General features: G+C 42.0%; 2 protein-coding genes across 4 annotated transcripts; one reads left to right on the forward strand and one right to left on the reverse strand.

Moving 5' to 3' along the window:
• Nucleotides 1–785: 785 nt before the first annotated feature.
• Nucleotides 786–3,049, reverse strand: LOC311273387 (uncharacterized protein). Of its 3 annotated transcripts, none has more exons than XM_084380414.1 (5): nucleotides 2,846–3,049; nucleotides 2,633–2,688; nucleotides 2,422–2,493; nucleotides 1,804–1,896; nucleotides 786–1,719 (listed from the first exon to the last, which is right to left on the reverse strand). In XM_084380414.1, the coding sequence occupies exons 1-5, from the start codon at nucleotides 2,880–2,882 to the stop codon at nucleotides 1,072–1,074; spliced, it is 906 nt and encodes a 301-aa protein (XP_084236540.1). In that variant the 5' UTR covers nucleotides 2,883–3,049; the 3' UTR covers nucleotides 786–1,071. The 3 variants fall into 3 exon arrangements, with proteins under 3 accessions (XP_084236540.1, XP_084236539.1, XP_084236541.1); XM_084380413.1 differs by having other exon boundaries at nucleotides 2,422–2,496; XM_084380415.1 differs by having other exon boundaries at nucleotides 2,422–2,496; nucleotides 2,633–2,711.
• A 1,087-nt stretch (nucleotides 3,050–4,136) lies between these two features.
• LOC311274405 (WD repeat-containing protein 20) lies at nucleotides 4,137–10,977 on the forward strand. Its single transcript, XM_084382070.1, has 4 exons — nucleotides 4,137–4,423; nucleotides 6,501–6,683; nucleotides 7,050–8,396; nucleotides 9,832–10,977. The coding sequence occupies exons 1-4, from the start codon at nucleotides 4,160–4,162 to the stop codon at nucleotides 9,883–9,885; spliced, it is 1,848 nt and encodes a 615-aa protein (XP_084238196.1). The 5' UTR covers nucleotides 4,137–4,159; the 3' UTR covers nucleotides 9,886–10,977.
• Nucleotides 10,978–11,503: the final 526 nt, after the last annotated feature.

The raw sequence follows: 11,503 nt of genomic DNA on the forward strand, positions 1-11,503 counted from the left end.
AAGAAACATCTGAGGGGAATCCCACACCCAGTGACTTTCTGCTTGATGAGGAGGCATTCCTGTTTCAGCCTGTATCATAATTTGACCCCTGACATGGTGAAACTTCAACCTGAGATCCAAAGTGCACATAGTGTTGGACGTTAGTTCCTGCCCACCCTCTTAAAAAACATTTAATCAGCTTATCATCCAAACCTTTATGCAAAGATAATAAAGGCTTCACGGATCAGAATAGGCTGAGAAAAAATCATTTAAAAATGTTAGTTTTAGTTTCAGTGTATTATTACTGCCTGCTGGTTGGAGAGAGACAGTCGTAGTTTTGCAAGAGAAAAGTACAAAACAATTGTTTCAAGGAAATGAAACTGGACTAATCTGCAAGGTATAAAAATATATTTCACAACACTTTTGTGAGAATATTTCTAAGAAATGGAAATAAGGATACTGGTATGAGACGGTGTTTCATGTTTTTGCTGCAGATGAGAACCTATCGAACTTGTATAATCTTCAAGACTGAAGGAGATTGACTGTGGTTAGTCAATTAGGAAGCCTACAGTGCTGCAGTCTGCAAGAACTTTGACTTGAAAAATTTATTTTCCAGCTAGACTACTCCAAACGTGAAGCCACAGCTACACAGGAATGGCACCTGTTGCTGATATTCAGTGGAGCTACAGTTGCTCCATCTTTTTCATTCGAACTACAGTAGGTGGTGTTCATTACTATCCAGTACAGCAAAAGACACTCATTTAGTGTATATGGATAAAAAAATAAAATAAATTCTGTGTCTTAAATTACCTTTTGAAAGATGTTTTTCTTTTATTGGTCTCTGGGCAAATGTACAGTTTCTTCATTGCTTCGGTTTCTTCATCGTCTGTTATTGAGTACTTTTCCCAACAAAAATAATAATTTCTTAAAGAAACAATCCGCACAATGTAGGTAGAAAAATAAATCCTCAAGTCTCTTTACATGACCAAACAAAAGTGCATTACAAGTAGCTATTTATAGTATGTCATTCTACCTTAAGTAATTTAACACACTTAATATGAGTGAAGTACTCCAGTCAGTGGTTTAATGAGTCTAACATGGTTCAGATGCTGACTCCCCTCCCTCCTGCTCCTCCTCCATGTTGACCACACACTGCCTCTTCCTTTGCACCAGCTCCACCACTTCCACCCCGGGGAACCCCAGCTTCCTCTTGTAAAGAGGTCTGAGGTGACAGGGGCTCTGGGATCTCTCTGAGGAGCTACCCAGCCTCTGGGACAAACTACCGTCCACTGGGGTTGAAGCTTCAGCTGTTTGAGGCGTGGAGGATCTTGTAGCGTGCAAGCCTGAATCATCAAATTGGCAGTGAAGTTCTACATCCATAGTTTGGGCGTGTGTTGTTGAATCATTGGCCATTTCCTCTTTAAGATCTCCACAACCCTCCTGGTCATGGTGAGAGGGCAGAAGGTCAAGCTCGCAGACCCACAGCTCAGAGTCACTCCCGCATTTCATCTCGACGTCCAAAAGACATTCCTGCTCCGTTTCATGATCTCTCATCCCATTTTTCACCACTTCTCTGAGGGAGGCGGGGTGATGAAGAACGAGTCTCCTGCTCCTGCCCGAGAACCGACAGCCTCCTCCTCCTCCACCTCTTCCCTGCTGCCTTGTTCGCCTGCTGGGGACCCCCATGTCGACGTCTGACTTGTCAGAATCCTCAGAGCTCCCATCGTACGGGTCCAGGAACTACAACCATGAGCATATGCGCATTCACTGATGAACACACAAAACAGCAGGATGCTTTTGCAGCAGAAAATGGAGAAAGCTTACCAAAGAGTAACAGCCATGCCTTCCTGCTGGCTTGTGTGTTAATGGCAATATCCGCCTGAAAGTCTCACTCTCTGGTGCACTGCTCACACATCCCTGCTCAAAAAGAAATTCAGTTAGTTTTACATCAACAAGACGGCAATTAATTAATTTCATTGATTGAAGAACAAGCTGGAGCCCATCCCAGTGTGCTACGCCTTAATGATGTTACTGAAAAGACTGTGGGTGTGGGAAGGTCCGGTGGTAGTAATGGGCATGCAGAATCATCCTAATTTCTTGGATAGAAACTCATTTTGAAGCCATTTTAAAAGTCTTTAATTAAGACAGGGATGCAACTGAAGATTATTTTCATTGTTGATTATTCTGTCAATTAGTTTTTTGGTCTATAAGTTGACAGAAAATGGTGAAAAAAGCCCAAGATGACATCCGCAAATGTCTCGTTTTGCTTCGGCGCTTCAGAGCAGGAACAAAAATTCTCACATATTGCCCCTTTAATTTCATTGTTGACAACTAATCGATTAATCATTGGAACTCTACCTTCAGCCACTTTGAATGTATGCTGTATTGGTTGACATCGTCACTAGTGCTCAGTGTGTGTGTGATGTTCCCATTCAGAAATACCATAGTGCTGGTGTCTGACCACCTCGGACTGATCTCAGAGTCAGAATCTGTGCTGGACTCCACTTTACACATCTCCTGACAAAAATACAAAAAACAAAACAGAGGAAACTCCAGTCCACATTCATGTCAAGGCAACACACACATCAAACACATGTGCTTCTGATAAAGAGGCTGGAGCACTCTCTAAGCATGGAGATGGAAGTGATCTCACCATGTATTTTAAAGCAAGCTGGTCCATGTTGTTGGGTCTGTGTCCATCACTGTGGTCTAAATGGAGGAAGTGTAGTGCACTTTCAAAATTAAATACACACAAGTTTTGTTTTAAAAGTGATGTGTGGTCATTCAAATGATTAGCCATGCAGTGTGAGGATGCTACGTCCAAGAAAACAAATAATGCACATTTTAAAATGATAAGTATTGATACCTGGAAGTGAGAGCTGCCGCCTCCTCCTGTATGCCATGACATTTGGCGGGTCTAACTTTTAAAACGGACCAGAGATGAAGTGAAACACTGACAGGATGTCTTTGTGGTGCAGTCTGGTGAACCTGCAGAGAACCAGCTGCCTCTGAGTGTGAGCACAGGTGAGCAACGACACGCGACAGGCAGCGTGGACACGCGCTCACAGCACCTGAGTTCGCTCATTTTGAAATTGTTACAAAATAATACGTCCGGTGAATTATTTTTGTTTTTCAAAATAAAGCTCTCACTGCCTCCGCACGACACCCGAATGTCGTGTCGTACTTTTTAAATTCACCAGGACCATCTTGTCGACTGTCTTATTATTTAATGAGTTCCCAATAATGTCAAACGTTTCTTTAATTTAGACACACTGGTAAAAGACTAACACATATTATTGTGGAGACTGTGGTAATGTGGCCATTGTTGTTATTCGTTGTGTTGTAGTTGCTTGTGTTAAGGTAGCAAATCATAATAAATCAAAATAAACATATAAAGATATCAAGATCCGCCATAAAGCAGGACTCACCTTAAGGCCCTTATCATCACGTTTTGCTTGCTAGCAATCAGTATTCCCATAACCCTTAACTTGGTAATCCAGCCGAAAGCTCAAAATTGTATTTGCAGATATCATCTATGTCTTAGTGTTCTTGCTCCTATTAAAGATGCACGAAAGTCTTATTTTCTTTTCTTTGGTTCATTTGTAAGTCCTGAGTGAAGATTAAACAGTTTGTGTATAATTAATTTGTGAATTTTGTAAATATTTTGTAATTTGTAAACCACCAGCGAATCCCAGCTAATAAAACAATGTAGTATTTAAAAAAGAAACGAAGAAAATAAACGACCTTTCTTTAAAGGAGCACTATGCAGTTTTGGGGGAAGAAGAGTCTAAACAAATAAAATAAACAAACCTTTTCTGTTTTCATGACTGAATAAACAAACTGACTTTAAAGGACAAAACTGTTTTGACTTTTTGTTTTTACATGTGGCGGACCCTGCCACCTTTCTTGCTTCAAACAGTGTCCTGGGACCTGAGTTTGTAAAGCTACACAGTGCCCCTTTAAACATGTATATAACTTACCGCCAACGTTAAACACACCATACTCTTGCCGCATTGTTTAAAAGTTATTCTAAAATTATTCTTAATCATTATTTATTATTCTAAAATAGCTGCTATCTCTCCTCCTCCACCAGTTCCCCGCTGAACCATTGGGGGGAACGAGAGAGTCGGAATCCCCGTTTCCCTCCGTGCGTAAGATCCGGCCGGGGGGAAAGGGATGAATGTTAATTTCAAAGATGGCGGCGGAGGGAGGAGGGAAGGAGATGAACGAAATTAAAACTCAGTTCACCACTCGGGAAGGCGTCTACAAACTCCTCACTCACTCCGAATACAGCCGTCCTAACAGGGTGCCTTTCAACTCGCAAGGCTCCAACCCCGTCAAGGTCTCCTTCGTGAACGTCAACGACCAGTCGGGCAACGGCGACAGGATCTGTTTCAATGTGGGCCGTGAGCTCTACTTCTACATCTACAAAGGCGTTAGAAAGGTAGCATGCTAACGCGGCTAATGTCAGCGGAAATTCGCGATACTTCATGTTGAGAAAAACATCACTGCTGCCTGAGCTGTTGCTGAGCTTCAGGCTTGTGCTGTCTGTATTAAATAGCTCCGACAGGTGCTTGACTTTGAAATTAGCTGACACCTAGTTAGCTTGAAGCTAGCCTACTAGTTAGCTAGCCAACGCAACTAGCTAGCGTTAGCAAGCCAGTAGCTACCCCGAGGCCAGGGGCTAAATTCCGTCCCCAGTCCGTCACTCTGTGTTCGTTTGGCCGGTTAGAGGCATTCGTGAGGTTGGATAACGATCACTAGGATAAAGTTGACCTTTTTCATTTTATTTAAGTTGTCAGGGTCGAAATTGCTGCTGTAGTGGTTGTAGTTTGTGATGACACTGACAGTTAAACGCTGACAGCTATAACACCTGTCGACGCCTTCTGATTGACAGCTGTCCACAAACAACAGTGATGCAGATATGAGTGTATGGACAGTCATTTGGCTAACAAGCTAACTGCTGCCGTCATCTTTTCATATCGTGGCACTCAGCTTATTGCTTGGGGATATGTCTGGACAGAGTGGATGAGCTGATCAAACTAGCTGACTGCTCTGCTTGTAGAGAAATGCTAACTTGTGCTATGTATGATGGAGCATATCTGGTAAAGCATCCGCAGTTAAAGGGGATCATCTTTTAAAGGCTCAGTCACTGCAGAGTATACTTATATTTCTGCGTTATGTTAAGTCAGTAACAAATAAGTGGTTTCAGTCTGCAAAATGTCATGGTGAAAGTTGGCTCTGACAAATATGTGAGGCTTTTCTAGTTGAATAGTTGGAAGTAGGAATGAAATGATTACTCACTATTATCACTATACATTGCCCTCAAACTCCTGATGTAGTTTAGGAGTATCTTGATGGATGCTCTGCCTAATGCTACATTTATTCTAGTTTCTAGTAGTTCAGCCTTTAGCCAGTCTATTGCTGTTTTGTATCGCAGTGATGACACACATGACATGCACATGTTATGGCACAAGGCTGTGACACATTGCTTTAACTTAGAAGTCAGCTGATTCCTGTCAACCTCTGATGTGTCAGCTGAAACCACTTTATGCCACATTTATGACAGAGTGTTTGACTGTTTTATGATTTTCTACATCAAGAGTTTGTAGTTAATGGCATAAAGACAACCAAGAATAAGTAAGATGTCAGAAAATGTTCTTAATACATCACCTTATTGATTATTTGTCCCATCCCTCAGCTGAAAAAGATTGGCAATTTTACGTATCTGATATGATTTGCATGAGCAGTTACTTTGCTACAGGTTCAAAACAAAAATAGTTAGACCGTCCTTTGTATCACAGCCAGCATTAAACAAAGCCAGCAGCTCTGAAGACTTATTTCTTGTGTGTAAATCCATAAAACTCACGTACAACCACACTTGAAGTATTCTTCAACACTGTTGGCTTAATACCATGCATGCTGTTGTGAGGCATAGATACTGTGTTTTGGACTGGACTCTTGATTTAAACTACTTTTAAGACTTGGTTTGACATTTTGTGTCTCTGAGGTGAGACAGAAACACTCAGTGTCACATCCAACAGTAATGGAGGAACCACTGAGTCATCATCTTACACTCAGAGAATTTTCCATTCTATGAGTAGTGTAAACTGTAAATCATTAACAAATGGAACAGTTACACTGGTTATCTACAGTACATGCCTAGGGTGTTTTGTTCGCAGTAGTAAAATGCTGTTTCCCCGACCTCAGAAAGAAGCTCGACATCATCATAGACTGCTAGCATCTACCCATCTGCAGCAAAAAGACGTACCTCTATACTCGAGTTCCTCCTTATTTTAACTTGGCGACTGTCAGCTATTTGTTGTGTTGATAAAGATCATGCAGAACTATTTTGTGTTTCAGATGAGCGTCTTCTTTATAATAAATGTGATTCATTAACATTCAACCCTTCAGCTCCTCTAGTTCAGTGTGTTTGCAATGAAGTACAAGGAAAAAAAGTTATTTTTGATATTTTAAAACGTTATTGCACTCCATGTGCGTTCATGTATTTTTCTCTTCAGGCTGCTGACCTGAGCAAGCCCATAGACAAGCGCATCTACAAGGGAACGCAGCCCACCTGTCATGACTTCAACCACCTCACAGCCACGGCAGAGAGTGTGTCCCTGCTGGTGGGTTTCTCAGCAGGACAGGTACAGCTCATTGACCCCATCAAGAAGGAAACAAGCAAGCTCTTCAATGAAGAGGTAGGTCCATGAATGACGGATGTTAGATCACTAAGAGTTCTGTGTTCCTCTGGTAGCTGGTATTGGTCAGTAGAGGAATTGATCATAGTAGTACTGTTTATATCCATTCTGTAAAGCATCTGAATGTGTTCACAGGATTTCCCATAGCTTTTCCTGTACTTTATATTACCTTTTGTGTTCTCTCTACCCAATGCCTTTAAACATAACATTGCCAAAGATTTAAGACTTTAAAAGTATTGTATGTATAAGAAAATGAATTTTCTGATGATACTGAACTAACATTGTTGTTATTCCTCTCCCCTCCCTCCTCTGCTCTCTCCTCCCCTGTCTGCCTCTCAAACTTCAACCTTCCTTTCCTCCTGCCAGAGACTTATAGACAAGTCCAGAGTAACATGCGTGAAATGGGTGCCAGGCTCTGAGAGCCTGTTTCTGGTCTCTCATGCCAGTGGGAACATGTACCTGTACAACGTGGAGCATACGTGTGGCACCACGGCGCCACACTACCAGCTGCTAAAACAGGGAGAGAACTACTCTGTCCACACTTGTAAGAGTAAATCCACGCGGAACCCTCTCCTTAAATGGACAGTAGGCGAGGGGGCTCTGAATGAGTTTGCCTTCTCTCCAGATGGGAAGTTCCTAGCCTGTGTTAGCCAAGATGGCTTCCTACGGGTCTTCAACTTTGACGCGGTTGAGCTTCACGGCACCATGAAGAGCTACTTTGGTGGCTTGTTGTGTGTGTGCTGGAGCCCCGATGGGAAATACATTGTTGCAGGTGGAGAGGACGATCTAGTGACTGTGTGGTCGTTTTTGGACTGCAGAGTTATCGCCCGAGGTCACGGGCACAAGTCATGGGTGAGTGTGGTGGCATTTGACCACTACACCACCAGTGTGGAAGAGAGTGACCCAATGGAGTTCAGCGGCAGCGATGAGGACTTCCAGGATCAGATGATCCACTTTGGACGGGACCGGGCCAACAGCACGCAGTCTCGACTCTCCAAGCGCAACTCCACGGACAGCCGGCCTGTTAGTGTCACTTACCGGTTTGGCTCAGTGGGCCAGGACACTCAGCTTTGCCTATGGGATCTCACTGAGGACATCCTTTTTCCCCATCTTCCGCTCTCACGGACACGAACACACACTAACGTGATGAATGCTACCAGCCCCCCTGCAGGTGCTACAATAATCACTAACACCTCTAGTAACACTACTAACGGAAACAACAGTGGTGCCAATACTCCTGGCATTAACTCCCTCTCTACTACATTACCACGCTCCAACAGCCTACCCCATTCAGCCGGCACCACCACCACAACAACAGCAAACAACACCAACAAGGCTGGCAGTGGTGGTGGCATTGGCAGTGGTATTATGGACAGCGCCATCGCTACAGGCGTGAGTAAGTTTGCCACACTGTCACTCCATGATCGGAAGGAACGCCACCATGAGAAGGACCACAAACGCAACCACAGCATGGGCCACATCAGCAGCAAGAGCAGCGACAAGCTAAACCTGCTGACAAAAACCAAAACAGACCCTGCTAAGACTCTGGGCACGCTGCTGTGCCCGCGCATGGAGGATGTGCCCCTCCTTGAGCCCCTCATCTGTAAAAAGATAGCACACGAGAGACTGACTGTACTCATATTTTTAGAGGACTGTTTAGTGACTGCTTGTCAGGAGGGATTTATTTGCACATGGGCGAGGCCAGGCAAAGTGGTAAGTTCTTTTTAATGTAGGAAATGTGGGGGAAAGTTGACGTGATAAATAATGTTATGTCTGTCAGTCTTTAGCTGTCCTAAAATCAGTTGGTGGGCTGTAAGTAAAAATCAAGACATATACTGGAAGCATAAAATAAACTGTGGACATTTGGAAAAGCATTTTTTAGCTTTTATAGTCAGATTGTCTCTCTCTGCAGGCAGGCAAGGAACATATCAGACTTTGTTTAATGCGCATCAGCTTTCCAATGAAAGACCAATTATGCCTAAGTTTCAAATATAACCAATGCTATGAAAATATCCCAGTCTGGTTATATAATACATTCTGAAAAGGAGGATTTCCTGTGTAGACCTGTGAGGGGAAATAAGACGTTAATCCATATGAAGTGTGTTCATTGGTCCATCATAATCATCCCACAATGCATAGCAGCATAGCCAAGAAGTCATCTGAATACACTCTCACATTTCAGCTTTTATGCAAATGCCTCTGTATATGCCCAAAGAGTCTCTGCTGTTTCTCACATGCTTACAGCTTAATGTGTGTATACGCCCTCGTATACTTCCCTTTTGTCTGTGTGTTTTGAGAGATTTTGCCAGAACGAGGCACATGATAGTTAGCGGATCTGGAACAAACAGGCAGTCTGAAGGCTAGTGAGTCCAGACACATTCTTACTTTTGTCAGAGCCAGACATTAACAACACTCGAGGCAAAAGTACCCTAAAATTCTAGTCTCTTCAGTAAAATGAGGACACAAACGATGCTGTGATATTGAGGAGTGAGAAAATGTATCTGATGAAAACAAACCACTTTATGCAGCAAAAGTTTGATTTGGAAGTGCAAGTTGGAAGTTTTTATGGTGGAAGATTCAGTGTGTATTAGCCAAAAGTGCAATAACAATATAAAGCTAAACAGTTGAGTAAGTTCGCCCCAGAGCTGCAACTGTTTTGATAATCATTTGTAATTTTTAAAAAAGTTAAAAAAGGCTGGTTACAGCTTCTGTCAGGATTTGCTGCTTTTCTTTGTCATTATTGTAGTAAATGAAGAGTCGTTGGGTTTTGGACTGTTGGTTGCACTAAAGAAGCAAATGAAGACGTCACTTTGGGCTCTGGGAAATTGTGATGAGACAATTCTTAGACATTTTATAGACAAAATGTTGATATTTGCAGCCTCAGTTTTCCATGTTAAAACATTAGAAGTGCCTTGATCAAGCAAACCTCTCAAAGACATAATTAGTGTCACACTGTACACTCCACTCTGACTGCTGTGCGCAGGCTTTTAATTAAATGCAGCGGACCGTAACATGGAAAGAAGCGGCCAGAGGCTAATTTGTTGCTATCTGCCATTGCTATTTGCAACAGTATCCTATTTGTTGCTTGATTTTTTGCTACAGTTTGTGAACTTTCCCAATGCAAATCTCCTTGTTTTCCTTTTTCCAGGGTTTATTGTCATCCCAAAACCAAGCCAGCTCTCCCAGTGGAACAGTAGTATAGCCACAATATTTCTGCTGCTAAAGAACCCTGCAACCCAGAGTCTGATGCTGCTCTTCACCCTGCAAGCATTGCAAGTTTTCCTTTTCTTTGATACCCCTCCCTGCCCTATCCCCTCCTACGATTTTGTTAATGGCTTTTCTGTTCTTTTTCGTTTATCACTCACTTGACCTAGTGGAGGAATGAAGCAAGAGAAGGTGTGGTGCAATGGTGGACTATTGCGCTGATGTACTATTGTTCTGTTCTCTGGAGTTTTAACACATTTTAGAGTTTTAAAAATCTTTCTTTCATGTCAGATCTCATCAGACTGTTGTCCCCTCTGGAAATAAAAGCTTGGCTTTGTTAGATGCGAACCAGACAATTGTGGCTTGAGATTAAAAGGATAGTTCATTTAATTTTCATAATCTGTGTGAACCCCCTGGGTTTTTTTGTTTTTTTTTACCAAATGGCGTGGCCTGGTCTCGGCTCAGGGTTACTGATTAAAATATGACTCTTGGGTGAACTATCCTTTTATGACCAAGTGCGTAAGCATCTGAAAATTTTGCATCCATCCACATTCACCCACCACTTCTGTCTTTTCTTGAGTAGAATCTCCCCATTTCGACTTTGCACTGATTTTGTTAGTTATTTTGTTGTTTGTTTTTATAACTACTCTAATGGAACAAAAAAAAAAGAGGGTTGAGGACTGCCTTGTTGCACTCGGCTTTAACATCCTCAGTCTTGAAATCTGAATCTATAAAGCTGGATGCTGCAATCAGAGTCTTTTTAAAGAAAAAAAAAATGTTTGCACTTAAAATTAGTTTATTAGAAGAAAATGGCTTTACATTTTTGGGTGTGCTCAGAACTCACAGATGGCTAATACAGTAGGTTGGAGAAAATGATAAAAACTATTAAAACCTTTATCTATTGAGCATTTATTTTAATATTATTTCAGATTCAAATCTGCTCTGTATCATAATGTGTATATTGTAATTAATTGATTTGATGGGGGCCTAAGCAAACTACCATTACTCCAGTGGAAGTTTTGTCATTGATAGTTATATTTCTAAAGCCTAAAGTATACATATTAATAATATTAAAATAATCTTGAATACACCGTTTTCTGTTCTTTTTTGTGTCACATACACTGTATTTACATAACAAACTTGTAATGCCTCTGGTGTTGGAATTGGTTACAGTGTCAAAAGAGTGCACGACAGGAGCTTTCAAGTATGGAACTCTCATAGACAACTATTGAATCTCAAGACTCCTTAAATGTGCAATATTTAAGACTTTTAGGTTAAAAACATTCCCAGTCTGGCCGTGGTCACTGAGGGCTGTTGATCCCGGTTTAGTTGCCCACTCACCTGGCTGTGGCACTCAGCATTCCTCGCTGGGTCCTCCTGTCCTGGGCCTAAAAAAAACCTCCTCCCTCAGTAAGAAACTCCAGTGCTAGTGGTGGAACAACACCAATGCTCCACTGATGCTCCGATCTCCCAGTGTTAACAGCAGTTACTCCAATAAAATGCTGTCCGCTATTTGTTTGGAGTATGAACAGGTGGGCAACTCTTACATATTGCACCTTTAACTTGATATGGCTCTTTTTTATTTATTGTAAAGGTCCAGTTTATAGGATTTTGGG

This window comes from Pagrus pagrus (genome assembly GCF_965226575.1).
Source record: "Pagrus pagrus genome assembly, chromosome: 18".
NCBI lineage: Eukaryota > Metazoa > Chordata > Actinopteri > Spariformes > Sparidae > Pagrus > Pagrus pagrus.

What these genes read in the sequence shown, in the direction of transcription:
- LOC311273387 (XM_084380413.1), bottom strand. Translation starts at nt 2,882, where the DNA reads ATGGCATACAGGAGGAGGCGGCAGCTCTCACTTCCAG. An exon ending in GCGGCAGCTCTCACTTCCAG is followed by an intron (nt 2,689 to 2,845) that starts GTATCAATACTT and finishes TCCTCCATTTAG; the next exon opens with ACCACAGTGATGGACACAGA. An exon ending in GGCATGGCTGTTACTCTTTG is followed by an intron (nt 1,720 to 1,803) that starts GTAAGCTTTCTC and finishes TCATGGTTGTAG; the next exon opens with TTCCTGGACCCGTACGATGG.
- LOC311274405 (XM_084382070.1), top strand. Translation starts at nt 4,160, where the DNA reads ATGTTAATTTCAAAGATGGCGGCGGAGGGAGGAGGGAAGGAGATGAAC. An exon ending in TCTACAAAGGCGTTAGAAAG is followed by an intron (nt 4,424 to 6,500) that starts GTAGCATGCTAA and finishes TTTTCTCTTCAG; the next exon opens with GCTGCTGACCTGAGCAAGCC. An exon ending in GCAAGCTCTTCAATGAAGAG is followed by an intron (nt 6,684 to 7,049) that starts GTAGGTCCATGA and finishes TCCTCCTGCCAG; the next exon opens with AGACTTATAGACAAGTCCAG.